This window comes from Heterocephalus glaber, unplaced genomic scaffold (genome assembly GCF_053883595.1).
Source record: "Heterocephalus glaber isolate CG9 unplaced genomic scaffold, H.glaber_assembly_v1.0 deba00001497, whole genome shotgun sequence".
NCBI classification, from domain to species: Eukaryota; Metazoa; Chordata; class Mammalia; order Rodentia; family Bathyergidae; genus Heterocephalus; species Heterocephalus glaber.
Window position 1 is genome coordinate 52,184,432 of NW_028258320.1, and position 17,720 is coordinate 52,202,151.

Below are 17,720 nucleotides of genomic sequence, written 5' to 3' on the forward strand. Positions count from 1 at the left end.
TTACAAAGATTAAATTTTTCTCCACTTGAAGCCAGAGGGCACTATTCTGGGGAGGAATGCAGAAGAGTGGCCACCTGGCTGGCCAATGCCACCCAGCACTGCTCAGGACCCGTGGGGTGCAGAGTCCTCTCTATCAGCACACTCAGAAGCCCCCACTAAAGGCTATGCCAAACTGAGAGGAACAGTGGACAAGGATAAAGTGGCAACACTCAAGGCTCCAAGGTGACCGTTACTGTTACAGTGTTAGTGATAACCAGGGATGATAAAAGACTACTGCTTCAGTGTCCAAAGTAAGGAACAGCCCTGACCATAAACATTACCTGCTAATCAAGGCTCCCTACAGCCTTTCAACCAGCTATGAAGGGTCCTAAACAAAACCACAGCTGCAGGCGACACAAGGAGGATGCCTCACTAGAAAAGGAAGCCAGACCACAGGGACTCATTGAGCCAGAGAAGAGAGCAGCAGATATACCACATGCCATGCAAAGAGCCCCACCATGACTCCAACTCATTGTTGAGCTAAACTATCACATGACACACTTATGCCCAAGCCTTCTGCCAGCCCATTTTCTAGAAACTTACCAGTAATGTGGGAAACTAGGGAAATAGCCTCAGGGACTCCACAGGGTACATTTGCCTTAGGGTAGCTTTTCCAAACACCCTATGCAACTGAGCCTGGTATTTCACAGGTATCAGAGATTTTACATTTCAAAATATGTCCAGTGAAAAATAGATGGGCATAATACCATCACTGAGTACTATAGGGTACCATATAGATACAAGCATCTCAGAAACCAGTGGCCCAATTCCACACTGGCATCCTTTCCAAAAGAAAGGAAATCTCAAATCATTCCCTGTTCAACCCTTCACTGTCCTCCACCATCAGAAGCTGGCCCTTCTTCATCCCAGGCACAGTCCTTTACTATCATGAGGTAGACTCTCTTCATTCCTCCATAGTCCTCTACCACATGGAGGTAGCACTTCTTCAAGCCTACAGTCTTCCACCATCATGAGGTGGTCTCTCTTCATTCCTGCACAGTCATCTACCATAAGAAGATGGTAACTCTTCATCCAGCCACATTCCTCCAGAATCAGGACATAGCCCCTTATTATGCAGCATATTTTCCTACCTTCTAGGCAGCCTCTCTTCATCTCTGCACAGTACTCCACCATCAAGAAATGGAACCTCTTCATCCCTGCACAGTCCTCAATCAGAAGGTAGCCCTTCCTCATCCACACAGTGTTCCACCATCAGTGGAGAGCACCAATTCAGCCGTCTCAGTTACCCACCATCAGGAGGCGGCTCTTCCCTATATATGGACACTCCTCCACCATCAAGGAGTGGCCCCCTCTTTATCCATGCAGAGTTACCTACCATCATGATTATTTCTCCACTTCTGCAGTATCTATTCTGCTGTTCATCACAGCGAGTGCATTTTTCTGTATGTCTGTTTTTGAGGTATTGGGAATTGAATCCAGAGCCTTAAACTGAGCTACATCACTAGCCCCTTTTTATTTTAAATTTTATTTTGAGACAGACAGCATCTCACTAAGCTGCCCAGGCTTGCCTCAAATTTTGGATCCTTTTGCCTTAGTTTCCTAAGCACCTGAAATTATAAGAATGAGGCACCATACCTGGATGCCAGTGTATTTTTTCTAGGTTTTGTCTTTTTCACCTGTATAAAACCCACTTGAGAAGAGAGGAAAATGGATTCTGGCAGAGAAAAGTGAAAGGACTGAGAGAAGCTGCCTTCTCTGAGAAGGATGGGTGAGCCCGGAGCTAGGAGGACAAAGTCAGCAAGGATAAGGACACAGGGAGAAAGAGAGGAAGGGGGGTGGGTGAGGGGCTGTGTCCTGAGCACTGGGAGACCAGGGCCCCAGCTCCTACAGCCTCGCCTTAGCCAGCAGAGCTGCAGACAAGGCTGCCTCTGCATGTGGGTGGAGGGCAGGCCTGGAGAAGGGCCTGAGGGTGTTGCAGAGGGCAGCTGTAAGTGACAAGGGCATGGATTATGCAGGCTCATTAACACCAGATGCCAGGAGTCTACAGTTATGTGATGGTCTCAGCAATATAAAAATGTCACTTACCTGGCATCAAATGCCCCAAATCCAGAGACTGACATCTTTATAGATAGTTCTTTAATCCCAGTAGAATCCCAAAGTCACACCCCAAGGGAAGGCAGGTATATCTCTGTTCCACCCATCCCCAGCACTCAAGCACTGCCTCTCCATGAGGCAATGAAATAGCTAACTAAGTGCTTGCACCAAGCTCCCAGGACAGGGGATGGACTGAAGGACAAGGACCAGAAGGGCCTGCAGGAACTCCCCTTCATGGAAAACAAAGATAAGCAAGTAGCTATAAGTGTGATGATGCAACAGAGGTTGAGGTGAAGGACATGGGAAAGTAAGCAGAGGAAACTAACCAATCCAACGAGGCCTAAAGATTCCCCAGAGACAGGGCTTGAGGAAGTTAATCTCTGAAGCAACAACTAGTTAGTCAAAACCTTCCAAATATCTCCTGTAAAGAGCTCCATTCCTCCACACACCTGGCACCTCATACCTCCCAAGGCTCCTGCACCTTATGGGGGCCACCATCCTACCAGACCCAGGACTCTTGTAAAGGAGAGCCAGATCTTGCCTACCTCCACAGAGGCTCTGCTCCAATCCCCTGTGCTACCTTGTAGGTCAGCCCTTCTAGGAAGCAGACCTGGCCTCTAGGCCAGCTTAGGGTCACAAAGGGATGGCTAAGCACAGCAGCACAGCTCTGCAGAACAGCCAGGTTGCAATTCAATCTTTCAACTGTGTAATTCCAGAGGTGCTGAGTGTCCCCTCTTATTTCATACACCTTGAAGACAAGAGCTTCTATTTCTTAGCTATCCCCACCCAAGTTCTCACTTCAGCTTTTCCTGTACCAGGTGTTGAGAAGGTAACCAACAGCACCTGCCCTGGAGCACTCCTGAAATGCTCATTTGCGCCATACCCATCATCCCCACCAGCCCATGGGAACTACTCAACAGGCTACTCAACAGACTGCAGGATGTGGTAACATTTTAACTCAGGCCAATCACATTGTGCTAGCAACAGAGAGCATGCAGACCAACTCTTGGCTTAGAGGAAGACCCAGTGTCAAAGAAGTTTGCCTTGACCAGCTCTGACACCAGAGAACAGAAGGAGACTCACTGTGAAATGCTCCTGTGATTTGTAGTTTTCATCCAGGTAGACTCGTGCCCTGTTGTATTCTTTCATTGCATCACTTGATAATAGTTCCCTAGAAGGAAAAAAGAAAGCTCAGTAAGCAAAAGCACACTGACACCTTGCCATTTTACAGGTGTCCTTATGGGGTACAAGGGTGTGGTTCAAACACCATTTTTATATCACCAGGTATTATAGTTTAGATCTAAAATGTCCCTCAAAGGTTCATGTGTTCAGAGTTGGGGCTTTTAAGGGTGACTGAATCATAGGGGTGCTATACTCATCAGTGGATTACTTCACTGATAAGTTCACAGCCAAATGTGCTATTAGGAAGTGGGGCCTGGTCAAAAGAGGTAGGTCATGGAGGTTGGCCTGGAAGGATATACCTCCCTCCTTGGCTCTTTCTCTTTCTCTGCTTCCTGGCTGCCATGGTTCAGTACCTTTTCCCTGGCCATGCCCTTCTGCCATCGTGTTCCTGCCTTGGAGCCAGCAAAGTATGGACTGAACTATGAGCTATGAAATAAATCTATGAAATAAATCTCTCCTCTTTTAAGTTGAGGATGTTTTGGTATTGTGTTACAGTGACAGGAATGTAACCAAGACACCTTGAAACCAACACTAATCAACTGTGGGACACAGGAAGGGAGGGAGGAGGCATGATGGCAGCCACATCAGAAACTGAGATCCATTATGTGTTCCAGGCACATGGGCCACAGGCCACTTGGCTCAGGCTCTAAGCTCTGGCCTCCACACAGCCCTCAAGGACCCTGAGGCCTCCAGGGATAGAGACACTGAGGTAGGGATACTGAGAACTGGCAGAGGCCACCTGCCATAGAAAGTGTGAGATTCCAAAGAGTACAGTCTCCTGGCACTTTTGTTTGATCCTAATAAGAAACAGGATCTGACAGGTGAGGAGCCTTCACCCACAAACACACAGCCAGAGCCTACCTAGTCCTGCCCTTGTTTGCTCCTTCCAGACCAAGATGAGGGTGGTGACAGTTATCACAGCTTTTCCATCATCCATCAGCATGTAGTTCCAGCCCTACTGTCTTCTTCTCATGTTTCACAAATCTTAAGCAGATGACCACTCTGTCTTTCCTGAGGAGGAAGCACTGCATACACAGGGACCCATGAGTGGAAAGGCAAGAGACAGGCAGTAGGAGGAGCAAGGCCTGAGCTCTAGCAGGATGTGAGTCAGGAAAAGGCAAAAACAATGGTGAGCCTTGATGGATGCCAGTGGGCCCTCAGGTACCCAACTGCTGGCAAACACAGTGTCAAAGTGCTCTGAGGAAGGACAACAAGGCTCAACACTGAACTAACTCGAATCCTATCTGCATCACATCCAAGTTACCTGATATGCAAAAAAGACCAACTCATGGCCCATAATCGTTCAAAAAAAGCCATGAACAGAACCAGACCCAGAAAGGACAAACATGATGGAATTTTCTGAAAGAACCTCAAAAGAGCAATCACAAATATGAACAGTCTTAAGACTTCACGAATGTAATGAAGACAGACAGATCTAAAAACCACAAAGGAAATTTTGGGGGCTTAAATATACCTACTAGAAATAAACACACTGGATGGATTTAAGGTTAAATTAAACCTGCCTGAGGACAGACCAGGGACTCACAAACCCACCACAGAAGCAGAGTGAAAGGGAAGGGCTCTGGGGCTATGGGCAGCATCAGCATACAGGAGTCTGAGGACGAGGGGGAAGGAGAGAGGAAAAGCAGCATTTAAAGAAAGAATGGACAAATGATTTCCAGGTTTGCTTAGAATTATAAACCCGCCAGTTGAAAATAAAATCAAACCAAAGTACACATAATCAAGTTGTTACAAACCAGCTATAAAGACAAAAATCTAGCAGTTCGGGGTGGGGGAGCACATTATATACAAGAATATTGAGATAAGAACAAGGGGCAAATTCTCATCAGAAACAATGTAACACAGAAGACCATGAAATGACATCCTTAAAGTGGTGAAGAAAAAAACCTAACAAGCTAGAATTCTATTTCCAACAAACATGTCTTTCAAAAATCAAGACAAAGACCTTTTTCAAACAAACAAAAGCTGAGAGAATCAACAGCAGCTGACTTGTGCTAAAATAAACGGTAAAGAAAGTTCTCTGGCAGAAGGAAAATGATCCAGATAAAAAACGGGATCCACATGAGTAGCAAAGCACTAAAAGTGGTAAATGAACTGGTAAAAATAGATGGTAATTTTTCCCACTTTTCAATCTTAAAGTCTAACTGACCTGTTTAAGACAAAAATAGTAACGAGGCATGTGAGCATCACACAGGGAAGGGAAATACCCAGGACAGTTGCACTGAGGGCCAAAAACAAAGCAAGCCACTGCTTGGAGAGGCTCCTGGGGCAACCACATAGAGAAGACAGCCACTTGGCCTGCATGTGTGCCCTATGGGATCCTCTACGGGGATCAACCACTCTTCCAATTGGCGCAGTTTTCTTAATAACTTGCAGGAATTCCTCATATATTTAAATACTAATTTCTGTCAGTAAAATGTGCTACAGGTGATTTTTCCAGTGTAGCTTCTTTGTTTAGAGTGCCACTTTATAAACAATGCAGTTAATTTTAACATGGTCATATATGTCTTTTTTATTAGTACATTTTGCAGTACATAATGTTTACATTCCTTGTGTGGAATTGGTACATGTGCATAACACATCTCAATTCCTTTTTTCATCTCTATTCTCTCCCCTCCCTCTATCTCTTGATCTCCTAATTTGAGGAAGATCTATCTCCCTACTTCCTATTACCTATCTTTTATTTTGCTCTTTATTTATAATTTGGGTTTCTCATATAAAAGAAACCATGTGATATTTAAGCTTGTGTGTCTGCTTTACTTCATTTAACATTATTATGATCTCAAGGTTCATCTGTTTTCCTATAAACCACTCAAGTTTATCTTTCTTTACACAAAATCATACTCCACTGTGTGTAAATACTACATTTTCCTTACCTATCATCTACTGAGGGACACAAAGCCTGCTTCAAAGATTTAACTGTTATGAATTGTGCTACTATTTTGCCCCCTTTTAAAGAAATTTCTTACAATTTCAAAGCTATATATTGGGCCGGGGATTTAGCTCAGTGGTTTTGGCTGCCCGCTGCACAAGTGCAAGGACCTGAGTTCAATCCCCGATACCAAAAAAAAAAAAAAAGCTATATAGATATTCTCCTATAGCTTACTCTCAAATTTTTACTTTTATACAACTGAAATTTGTTCTGCCACAGGGGAGAAAAGTAAGGATGCAATTCCATCCTTCCCAACTCAGGACACCCAGGGTCCTGCTCTAGTGCCACGTACCACAGGAAGCAGGGAAAAAGCCTGGCTAGGCATCCCACTCTACACCCCGCATACCTGTCAGCCCATGCAAGCTGTTCCCACGGGGTGGGGGGTGGGGGTCTGGCTGGCAGAAATGGCACCTCATTATTCTTTGGAACTGTGTTAGCTGGAACCACACTCGTTTTTCCTCAGGGTCACTTTAGCTGTTCTTCATGCTTTGCTTTTCCACAGCACTTTCAGTGTTAGTTTGTTAAGTGTTGGGAAAAATGCCTTAACAGTTTCTTTAAAACTGCCCTGAAATTATAGATTATTTTGGGGAAACTTGCAGGTATTTTAGCCCAAAAAACAACTCCTTTTCATGCTAAGGACCTCAAGTAGTAGGAATTCAGCATAGCCAGCTGCGTCACTCCCAACACCTGGCCCCTGGACAGCAGGACACAGCAGAATTGTCTAATGCAGGGAAGGCTTAGCAACCCACCATAGATCCAGAACACCCCTACACAGCCCTGCATGTGGCTTGCTTTCCTTACACCTTAGAGGCTTTCAATGACCAGCTCTAGGAGTTCTAAGGCTCTGCCACATCATGGGTCAGAGCAGTCATTGGGAGCCCAGAGTCTAGACAAGGGAATAAGAACTCTTTTCCACAGTGGATGTCAAGCCCACATTGTCAAAGACACTGAAGACAGACTTTATGTAGTGTTGGTTCCCTTGAAAAAATACCACCCACTACAACGTTTCCAAATTTCCTTCAACACTTTCCAAAACAGCCTAACACATACTTTTTAATTTATATTCTATTCTTATAGAAAGATAACACAATATCATTCACTATATTTGTTCCCAGTGACTGGAATTTCTGTAGACCTGCCTGCAAGGTAGATTTCTAATGGACACACCCTCTAAAAGTTCTCCTTCTTTCCATGTTTCCTCTAGCCATAATTTATTTTGAAAATGTGTTTCAGAGACATACAGTAACAAAAGTTCATAGTGTGAGAGTACTGATTGCTTTCTGGATAATATGTTGTTTGGACTTACAGGAATGGGTAGTCACAGGAGAGAAAAATCCACCTTTAGCCAGAGGCAACTTCACAATAAACAAACAAATGATATCAACTGATACACAGGTCACAGGCAAGTTTTATGTGCAGGCATATCTTCCAAGCTTTTACTTGGGATGCAGTCAAGGGTGCCCTACTGCTCTAAGAAAGCATGACACAATAGCACAGATGAGGAGTGGCATCACACTGTCCTCCAGGGGCTGGGTGCCACCCTGAAGCACCCTGGGGCCAAGCTCCTACACCACCAAGGCTTCATTTGAGACAAGCCCCAGCCTGAGCTGTCTTCTGCTCCAGAGGGTGTTTTGGGAACCACGGAGAAACTGCTTATCACTGCCAACGTGAAGAGTCAAAGCAAGGCTTCCACATGAGGTCACGTCCCTCATTGTCTACAGCCAATACAGCATTCCCAGCTCCACACCAGCCTGAGGTCCAGAACCAGCCATACACCAAATGCTGATCATAAACCTCAGACTCAGAAAATGGCCAGCTGACTGTCCCTGAGGCAGGCTAACCACACACATATCCAGGGTGCTGGCCCTTGCCCAAGGACTGCACACTTACCAAGAGCAAACCAGCCTTCAGAAAGAAGTAATCCAGGCAGGGGAGAAATCCAGACAGTCAAACACCTCAGACAACCAAACCCTTCCCCTGACTACTACATTATACATTTTCATATCTCTGCCAGAGACCCCATACACCCTGGGTGGTGTTCAAGAGACTCCTGCCCTCGTTGTCAATCATGTTGACCACTCAGAGCCATTCATGAGGGGAGGGGGGTGGATTTGGTGGAAGCTGGAACACTCTCAACTCTGGACACACTACAGCCATGTTCTCAGCCCTGTTCCCTGCCAGGAAAGCCACACACCTGAACATGGCTCCAGCAGGTATATATGGGGCTGAGAGGGCAGAAAGGAGAGGCCAGATCAGTTGCAGGAGATGCGTGCAATCATCCTGGATCATTTTCTGCAGAAATACCACCTGCCAGTCCTTTGCACAAATATTGTAATGTTGTTCCACCAGTCATGTGTTGTTCGGGAGAAAATTCCCAGTTGTGACACATTGGCCCCAGTGTCCTTCTATGGACATGGGGCCTTGAAGATCATGTTGTTCATCAACAGAAGCAACTCAGCATTAGTGGCAGTGTTTCCTGCTCTTCTTGTCAAGCTTATATGGGCTGCTCATAGGACCTAAGGGATAGGAAAAGGTAGCAGCCAGGGCTGGGCTGGAGGGGACACCAAAGATCCCCAGGAGAGTACCTCATACATGATGGGGACAGAGGCCAGAGCCATATGCTCAGGACCCTATTCCAACATGCCTGTACCAATGCTTCTTTCTCAAGCACTTCCAAGACACTGGATATGATCAGAGCCATGACCTAAATGATTTCCTTCAGAGCCATATCACAGGAAGAAGAAATGATCCTGATGTAAGCCTGATGTGGTTTCATCATCCTTCTAGAATCTCAGTCCATTTTCCGATCAGAAACTGCATTTAGGATTCTCTGACCACCTGGCTCCTTGCTTTTCACTGCCTGGTAAGACTATTTGATCATGACCAAGAAGTTTCCAGAAGTAAGACTTGAGAGAGACAGAATGGGCAATAGTGCCTAAGAGAAGACAGAGGCTTCCAGACTTCAGGGCTCGAATTCAGAACAGGAAGAAGAGGACCATGGATATGAGTCCCCACTTTTGGACATAGGCACTCAGAACTGGGCACCTGCTTCCCTCTGTGCCTTTACACATCCACTTTCCAGAACCACCTGGAGGCCCAGGTGCCTCTTCTTCTCAGGCAGGACCAGGCAGAATCTCTAAGGAACCACAGGGATGCACATAGCAGCTGGCACCATGCATATCGCTCCTTCTTCCTGAATGACATAAATTTCACCTTTTGGGCAGCTTAAGCTGCCAATCTCATTATGACAAGATGCTGGTGCATGGAAACCAGTCCTGCCTGTCATCCACCACAGCAGGCTGGCTAGCATCCAGCCAGGCAAGGCATGATCTTAACACACAGTGACAAGGACTGCTCTGCCAGGTCCCCAGGGCAATATCCTCTAGCCTCAGACCACAGATGCTTGCCCTTGTGCAGGCAAGTAACTGTTAACATCTGAGCCATGCCTTCTTTCTGTGGAAAACTCTAACTCCCCAACGTGATCTAATCCACAGATGAGTCCCAATGACAAAAGTGGGAACCACAACCCAATGCACAGATCCATACCACTTCCCACTGTTACCTGCCCTGAGACTTACTTGACAAACTTGTCCACATGGGACATGGAGGCCTCATAGTTCTTCCCTCCAAACTCCTGGCAGTGCAAGGCCATGAAGTGTGGCTTGTGCATGTGCACCACCTGGGGAGGAAAAGCACACAGGGTCAGGCCACACAACCATCAAAGAGCTACACAGTAACCCCTATGGCCTGGGCACCCACACAAGTGGCAAGAGTGAAGGCCAAAAATCTGAACCCACGGGTTCTTTTTAACATATTAGGAACCAGCCACCTTTATGCTTCCCACTATTTTCATTTCCATTGTCTTCCACATTTTCAATACTATAAATCCCTTAGAAAAGATTCAGAATTTCTTAGAACCTTCTTCAATAATCTAGCAGATTTTTCTCTAATCATAGAAAAGTAGTACTTCACTGCAGAGCATTTGGAAAGACCCCGAAATAGTAAGAAATGAGCCATAATCTCAGAAGATACTACCTTCAGCACTCAGTATATCTCTACCAGAGAGCACAAACATGAACATACATGTCTGTGAACATGTACTTGAGTATATATTCATGAAGATGTGCACATGGTGTGTGTGAATGATGTGTAAACAAGTACACACATATGTAGATCCATATGAATATGTACACAAGGGTGTGTGACCATGTGTGTACAAAGTGTACAAGTATTGAGTGTGTGAAGATGTAAGTGAGCACGTGTCAGTGTGCGTTAGCATGTGTATGACTATGTATGAACATACACATGCTCGTTTACACTGTATCCATTTTTAACATATTTGGGAATCATTGAAGCTGACATATGAACATGTCCTAGGTACCTAGTGCTGTCTGAAACACCATGAATGTACAACTTATGGCCTTAAGTAACCCTGTAAGGTAGTGCTCTGCTGCCCTATTTAGAGCAGAGGAAGATGCCAGCATATAGCAGCAACTCAACCAAGGTCATATGGTCTGACTGACCTGAGCTTGGACTGGTCCATCCTCTCACAGCCTCACCCTGCCCATCAAGTTTCCCAGGTCCTTGAAAACATGTGGTTTCTAAGATCACCAGCAAGCATTCTCACTTAATTATCCCCCCTTCAGTGCGCCAAATCTATCCTAAACTTTTCACACTAAAGAAAACCACAATAAATATTCTTGACAACACGCTTTCTGAGTCCTGCTGCCCACCTGACCATGCCACAGACCTTCATTTCACCCAACAGAAAACTGCAAGTGGGCACACACAAGCTGGTGTAGGGAGCCCAAATATCACCTGAGCAGGAGGGTGACGCGATCTCCTGGAGCACAAGGCAGGCAGAACCTCACAAGAAAGTCCACTGACCAGTTGCTGTGCCTCAACAGGCATCAAGAAGCTTGGCACAGTGGGAAGGGCATTTGAGAGGGAGCAGGAAGGTAGGAGCAAAGGAGCCAGCAGGTAGAGGGTCATGCCACTACAAGGCCAAGGGCAACAACAGCAGTACAGACCCACAGGCAGGCCTGAGCCACAGGAGCACCTGGAACTAGAGGTTTAGAAGTTTCTCAGACACACTGAGTACCCCACCCACAGCCCCGTGGCCTCTGCATTCTTCCTGTGCACTACAGATGGGATTCCACATCACCTACTCCCAGAGGCATCACAATAAACCCTGCAGTGCAGCAAGGAGCCCGAGCAGTCACCCTACTCAGTGGCAGGCACTAAATGAAGTCCACCACCATGTGGCCCACCATCAGGAAGGAGAGATTATATTTCAGCTTGATTTCAAGCTATGACATAAAAATAGGGATACATTTATCAAAAGGAAGAAAATTCTAACAAAAAAGATATTAACACTTAGGGTTATTTCTAAAAAATGGTCCAATACTATGAAACAGAGCAACAGCACCAACTCTAGGATCACAGGGTCACCTCTGCAGCAGCAATATCTACGAGAAGATACTATGGAAAAACTTCCTAGCCTGTGGCATGATGCTCTCGGCCAGCCAAGATCATCCTACAGTCCTATGGGCAATGGCCAAGGAGCGCAGAGCTACAAAGTGACCACAGCAATAGATAAAAAGGCTCTCCACTCATAACTAATCACCATGGGCTCTGCCACACAGATCTTTCAGCTTCTTGTCACTTTCTGAAGCAACATGACCACACCCTGGGCTGTCCATGACTTCATGCTTTCCAGGGCAAGTAAGACAGCTGTCATAGAGGGGCTACAGATTTCCTAACATTCTTCACTGCACTGTTTCCTCATGCATTACTGACATTGCACATGGCAAGCTGTTAATAAAAACTATATGTGATTCCTTGATGCATACAGATAACTAACAATTTCCACATACTTCTTGGCTTCAGCAAACAAGTTCACTGGGTCCAACTTCCTAGAACTCTGCAGAATGTTCTTAGGTGGCACTGAATAAGAAAGGGTGTCATGAACAGAAAGTGGAAAAGTACATGGGGGCTCAAATCAAGATGCCAGTATCTATGACATCAATTGCTATATCACCAGACAAAGTCCTGCCAGAACTCTTTGCTCTCCCCCTCTCCACTGCTCTGCTTTGCGCATATCCTGCTTGCTATATTCCCAGGGAAACTCCAATGGAATTAAGCTTCGTAGATGTAAAAGAGGTAAATAAGGAAGTGTAAAATTCTATCTGGGGCTCTCAAGACTGACAGGAGTCACTCACTGAGCCACCGGCATCATTAAAAGCTGCTTTTTGCTCCTAAGATTAATTAATTAATTAATTGCTATATCACATGTAGGTACCTTTTCTATTTAAAACAGTCACAGTAATGCTAGCAGTCCAAAATCAGACAATCCCCAGGAAAGGCAGGTAGAAACCACTTTTAACAACTGCCTATTTAAGAAGACTGAGACCCCTCCCCTGGAGGCTGCTGAGTCCCACTGCAAAGTGAAAGTCACAACCTTCATTTCATGAGTCCAAATACATAATCACTCTCTGCAGATCTTCAAATCTGTTTGTCTTCATCTAACTTCTAAGTAACATTTTTTTCTCTTAAAATAACTTTGTTGTTGTTTAAAGAAAAATATCCTTTCATGGCACAAAAATCAGTGTTCTAAATATTATTCAACTCCTTAAGGTTCAACTCTGGTCCTCTGGTCCTGTATATCTCCAAAACAGAGTAGGGGTCTAAAATCAGCAGCCACATAAGCAGCCAACTGTTGGCCCAACTATGAGTTCTGGATGAAAGAACCACAGGCAAGCAAGAAAGATAACAGTCTTCCTGGCAGGCAGGCAGGAAGCCTTGGTGCCTGGCACTGGGACTCTCCAGGCAGCTGTTTGGTACTCCCCACTGGGAGCCGTGTCACTGCTGAGAGCCTCAGCGGACAAGACAGCCCAGCTTCCTTCCTTCATGTGTGACAGCAAATATAGCATGAGGAAGGTGGCTTTGGCTAGGAGGTCAAGCCAAAATTGAATGATATTCTCATGCAAAAAATATTCCCAGACCACACAGAACATGCTGCTCTGTGCTACTTCCAACAGGTTGTCAAGTATGTGCAAAAGGAAGAAATGGCATAAAACCAGGAAAACAACATGGAAGAAGATGAAGGCCACATAAATAAGCTAGTCAACTTTTAGGAGAAAAAGCACAGACAAGTATTAACTAACTGAACCAACTGAGCAGACAGAACTCGTGGTGGGGGGGGGGGAGGGTAATGTGTGCTCAGTGGGGCACCAGGGCCTAGGAATGAGCTGCACACACTGGGCAGCTGCTCTTGCACCACCTGGTGATACAGTGGGAACCCTCAGCAAGGCCCCAAGCTTGGGGACAGTAGGCCCAGCAGAGAAAAAAAGCCTTTCTCTGAAACACTCATGAGAGGTAGACACCAAGATAGACAGCATACTTAACACCCAGAAGGACAGTCACTCTCCACTGTGGACACAGCATGGAAAAGGGCAACTGCCCAACAGACAGTGGCAAACTGAGTCCAGAAAGCAGATGTGTGGGCCAAGAAAGCTAGAATAATATAACTACTGAGCCCAGCCAGAAAGAGAGATGGAACAAAAGCCCATAGCACCACAAGGCACAAAAAGGTAAAGGTTGTGGTTCTGTACACATTTAAAGGTGTGAGAGGACATTATACATAATGTTGTGCCAATATATCTGACAATTCAGGTGCAAAAGACAAACACAATCTTCCAAAACTAGGCACAGAGAACACCTGAGCTACTCTTCTCATGGGCACAGAAGTTGGACCCATAATTAAACCTGTTGGGGCAGGGGGACTCCAAAAGAGCTCAATAATCATAGGTCTTGCAGACAGCATGTACCTCCCTTGGGCACTGACTAGCAGCCAGCTGCCAGGATCCAAGGGCCTCTCATGGTTCCACATAGACAGCTCCAGAAGGCCAGCTCACAGGAGCCAGGGGATGGTTAGGCCTTTTCAGTTACATTGTGGTATTTTCAGAAAAGGTGTGTGTGTGTTTCTTATATAATAACAACAAGGTGTTTTATTGTCTTTTTTTTTTTTTGGTACTGGGGATCGAACTCGGGTCCTTACGCTTGCACAGCAGGCAGTGAAACCACTGAGCTAAATCCCCAGCCCCGACAACAAGGTGTTTTAAAGGACCAGGGAGTGGGTGATGAGGAGGTGGACACTTAGAACAGTCAGGCAATGGCTAGAGGAGATACAGACTCTGGCTGATCAGAGATTTGTCATGATGCCTCCTTTTTAAGTTGCCCCTCCAAGCCCAGCTCTCTGCCTGGTCTTGGTGTACGTGAAATCAACTTCACTTTTCTCTGAAAACAAAGAATGCTGTGGAACAGGTAACATCTCCTTTCTTCTCCGAGCCAGGCACGGCATGAACCCAGCACAGCACTTTGAATGAATTTGGCCTGGGCTCCAGCTATGGAGACAGACATTCTCTCTCCTCTCTCCCCTCTCTCTTCTCTCTCCCCTCTCTCCCCTCCCCTCCCATCTCCTCTCCTCTCCTCTTCTCTTCCCAGCTATGGAGACATTCTCTCTTCCCTCTCCTCCCCCCGCCCCCGTGTCTCTCTCATGCTAAATTCTACTCTTCATCTCCACAGGACCTTGTCCAAGCACAGAAGTCTGGAGATCACTCCATGGCCACCAGCACACACACTCTGGCTAGCTCCTGACCTGTCCCATCTGCATCCATGAATTACAGAGAAGTTTCAGGCCCCAAAGATGCTGGGAGGAATCTACAACCTGGTGTGAGGAGGGGCAGCAGTCACCACCACCAGGCAAGGCTCATTTTTGCTGCCTGTATTCAGGCTTTCTTTGTTTTAGTCCAGCCTGCAGGACTTGGGGATATGAAGGAGCTCATGATGATGATGATGATGACAATGCAAAGTATGCACTTGCTGTGGCCAGGCTCAGCAATTTTTGTCTGAATTCCATATGGTCCTACGATACAGCTGAGGAAGTGGACACCTCAGGTAGCAGGAGCTAGATAGCCTCATTTCCATGCACAGCAGCACTAAGTGGGATACAACAGATGGGTACCCCATCGTGGACACTCAGCAGTGCCCCTAGGTTCAGGCCTCCCTGCACATGTAGCCTAACTGCATGGTTCAATATTCTGCACAAAGGACCAGATTGTCCACTTGAGTTCTGCTTAAAATAACCACCAAAAAAATAACCTCAAAACAGACAAGCCTCTAGTGTCAACAGGCAAGATGTTTGCCAGGCTGTCAACATACAACTCTTTCTGTTGGGAGTGGAGGGGGTCGGTCCCTGAACAACTTTCCAGCACACAGAACAGTCCACACTGCACTCACCCTCTGGTCAGCACAACCAACCACAAAGACTCACACCATGCTTTGCCTGAATAAGAATAACTACATGGCCTCCTGGTCACTCAGGATTCATGAAGCAAAAGTGGCCAGAAGCCTGCGGGCTACTGAAGACACAGCCTAGTACTTCCCCTTCCTCCACGAACTGTCTCAGGGAACACTAGCCTCTGACTCTCAGGTAGCCAGAGGCTGGCCCAAGTCGTAGGCCCCATATGGAAACCTGGATGTCAGAGTGTTGATGGGGAGTGACTGGAACTCCACATGTCCCATGTGTTCTCCTGACCAGACAGGCTGGCCATCTTGGGCTTGCCCTGAGTTACCCGTGCTGTGATCCTGCAGACCCCCAGGAATTCAAGGTTACAATCAAGTTTTACTCCTTGCTCTCAGATACCCTTGCTCTCAGATACCCTTTCATCCTTGCTCTCAGATGGCTCATGGCTACCCAGCCATGGCATGCTGTGTGATGTAGTCCTGTGAGACCTCAGTCTCCCCCTCTGTAATATGAGGAAAATCACAGCATGTGGTCACAAGCTTTGAGAGAAGCAAAGGAGCCAGAGGCCTGGGGAACCATGTTGTGGGCCTTGTAAACAACAAGGCCTGACACTCCCTTGCTGATGTCTCAGAAGCAGCTGATAGTTAATTTGCTATTTGCTCTGCCCTGAGTCTTTTTGCCATTTTTGCTCATACTAAGTGGAATCTATCTAATTGATTTTGTTCCAGAGACTATTAACCTAAATTTGTTTCCACTGAAGTTGCTGTTCTCCCCCTCCCTGAGGTCTCAGGTGATACCACATGAGCCTAGCTCTGCCCAGCTAGCATGGGGCCTGAGCTCACTGTAGCAGGTACCCCCTGGTAGGCCTGAGCCCAGGTGATCTGGTCAGGAATGGCTTTAAGAGCATCTGTCCATGTACGGTCAGAAGGAAACCTATTCAAGGTACAGAAAAAACCTGAGCTATGCATGCAGGACAGACTTGCACCAGCAGAGCAATGGCTCCAAGAACCAGGCAAGCTTTTACTTTTTGGGCTTATTGTTAAAAACTAAGTAATGCCAGTATGTGGCTCAGTGGCACTGCACCTGCCTAGCAAGTGCAAAGTCTTGAGTTTGATCCCCAGTACTGTAAAAAAACAAAAAACAAAAAAACACATACATTACCCTAGACCTATCCAGGCCCAAGATCATCCATATCATCATCCTCCACCTCACATCCTATCCTACTGGAAGGTCTTCAAGATAGTAACACCACAGAGCTACTACCTCCTTTCCCTCTAGAAGGTCTTGAGAGCATTAACACTATGGAACTGTCACTTCCTGTGACAACAATGCCTCTAGAACACCTCGGAGGGACCTGTCTGGGCACTTTAGAAGTCATTCTTCAGATAACATGTCCACAGTGGTTTGCTTGGTTTACTTTATGTTTTCATCATAGATTTGCTTATAATCAGATAATATATCAGCAACATTCCTCTCTATTAATGAAAACCTTTCAGAGTTAGTTCCATGTTTTCAGGCTTTGTATGGAGCTTATTAAGGTCTACAGAAGCTTCTACAAATGTTCTTAGGGTTTTTTTCTTTTGCAGTTTCTTTTTCTCTTGCCTCTTCTTCAGCTGTCCATTCACTAAGTGACAGGACTCTTTCAGTTCTATTACAATCTATGGGGTCACTGTAGTATATGGGTCCATGTTGACTGAACATGGTGACCAAAATGCCGCTATGTAGTACATGACTGTGACTGGTATCACAGAAGGAGAAGAAAAAGAGATTTGAGAGAAAATCAACATTTGAAAAAAAAATAGCAAAACTTTTCCCTTATTTGGTGAAACACATAAATTTATAGATTCCACAACTTCAGTGAATGTCTAACAAGTCAAAGAAAATCCTATCCAGGCACAGTATAACCAAATGAATGAAAACCAAAGATGAAGGAAAAAACCTTCAAGTCAGCTAGAGAAAGTAACACAAGAGGAAAGAAAGCACAATCTGAATTATCCTAAAGTTCTTTTTTTAAACCCTAAAGTTCTTATAAAAAAAACCTGGAGGTGAAAAGACAGTGGAACTCTTAAGTACTGAAAGAAAAAAAGGGCAACATCTAGTGAAAATATCCTTCAGGAAAAAAAGCAAAATAAAAACACTTTTATATGAAAGAAACCCAGAGACTTTTCAAGAATAGACCTGATC

At 45.7% G+C, this 17,720-nt stretch overlaps 1 protein-coding gene across 5 annotated transcripts in view; it reads right to left on the reverse strand.

The window, feature by feature from the left end:
* Inpp5a (inositol polyphosphate-5-phosphatase A) overlaps nt 1-17,720 on the reverse strand; it is a 251,681-nt gene that overhangs the window by 135,933 nt on the left and 98,028 nt on the right. For 3 of the 5 annotated variants that reach the window (XM_087185599.1, XM_013069956.3, XM_087185598.1), the window contains exons 3-4: nt 9,808-9,908; nt 3,178-3,265 (exon numbers count right to left, since the gene is read on the reverse strand). In XM_087185599.1, coding sequence (XP_087041725.1) covers nt 3,178-3,265; nt 9,808-9,908 — 189 coding nt within the window. The remainder of the gene's footprint in view (nt 1-3,177; nt 3,266-9,807; nt 9,909-17,720) is intronic. The other 2 variants (XM_087185601.1, XM_087185600.1) reach the window with 1 other exon arrangement.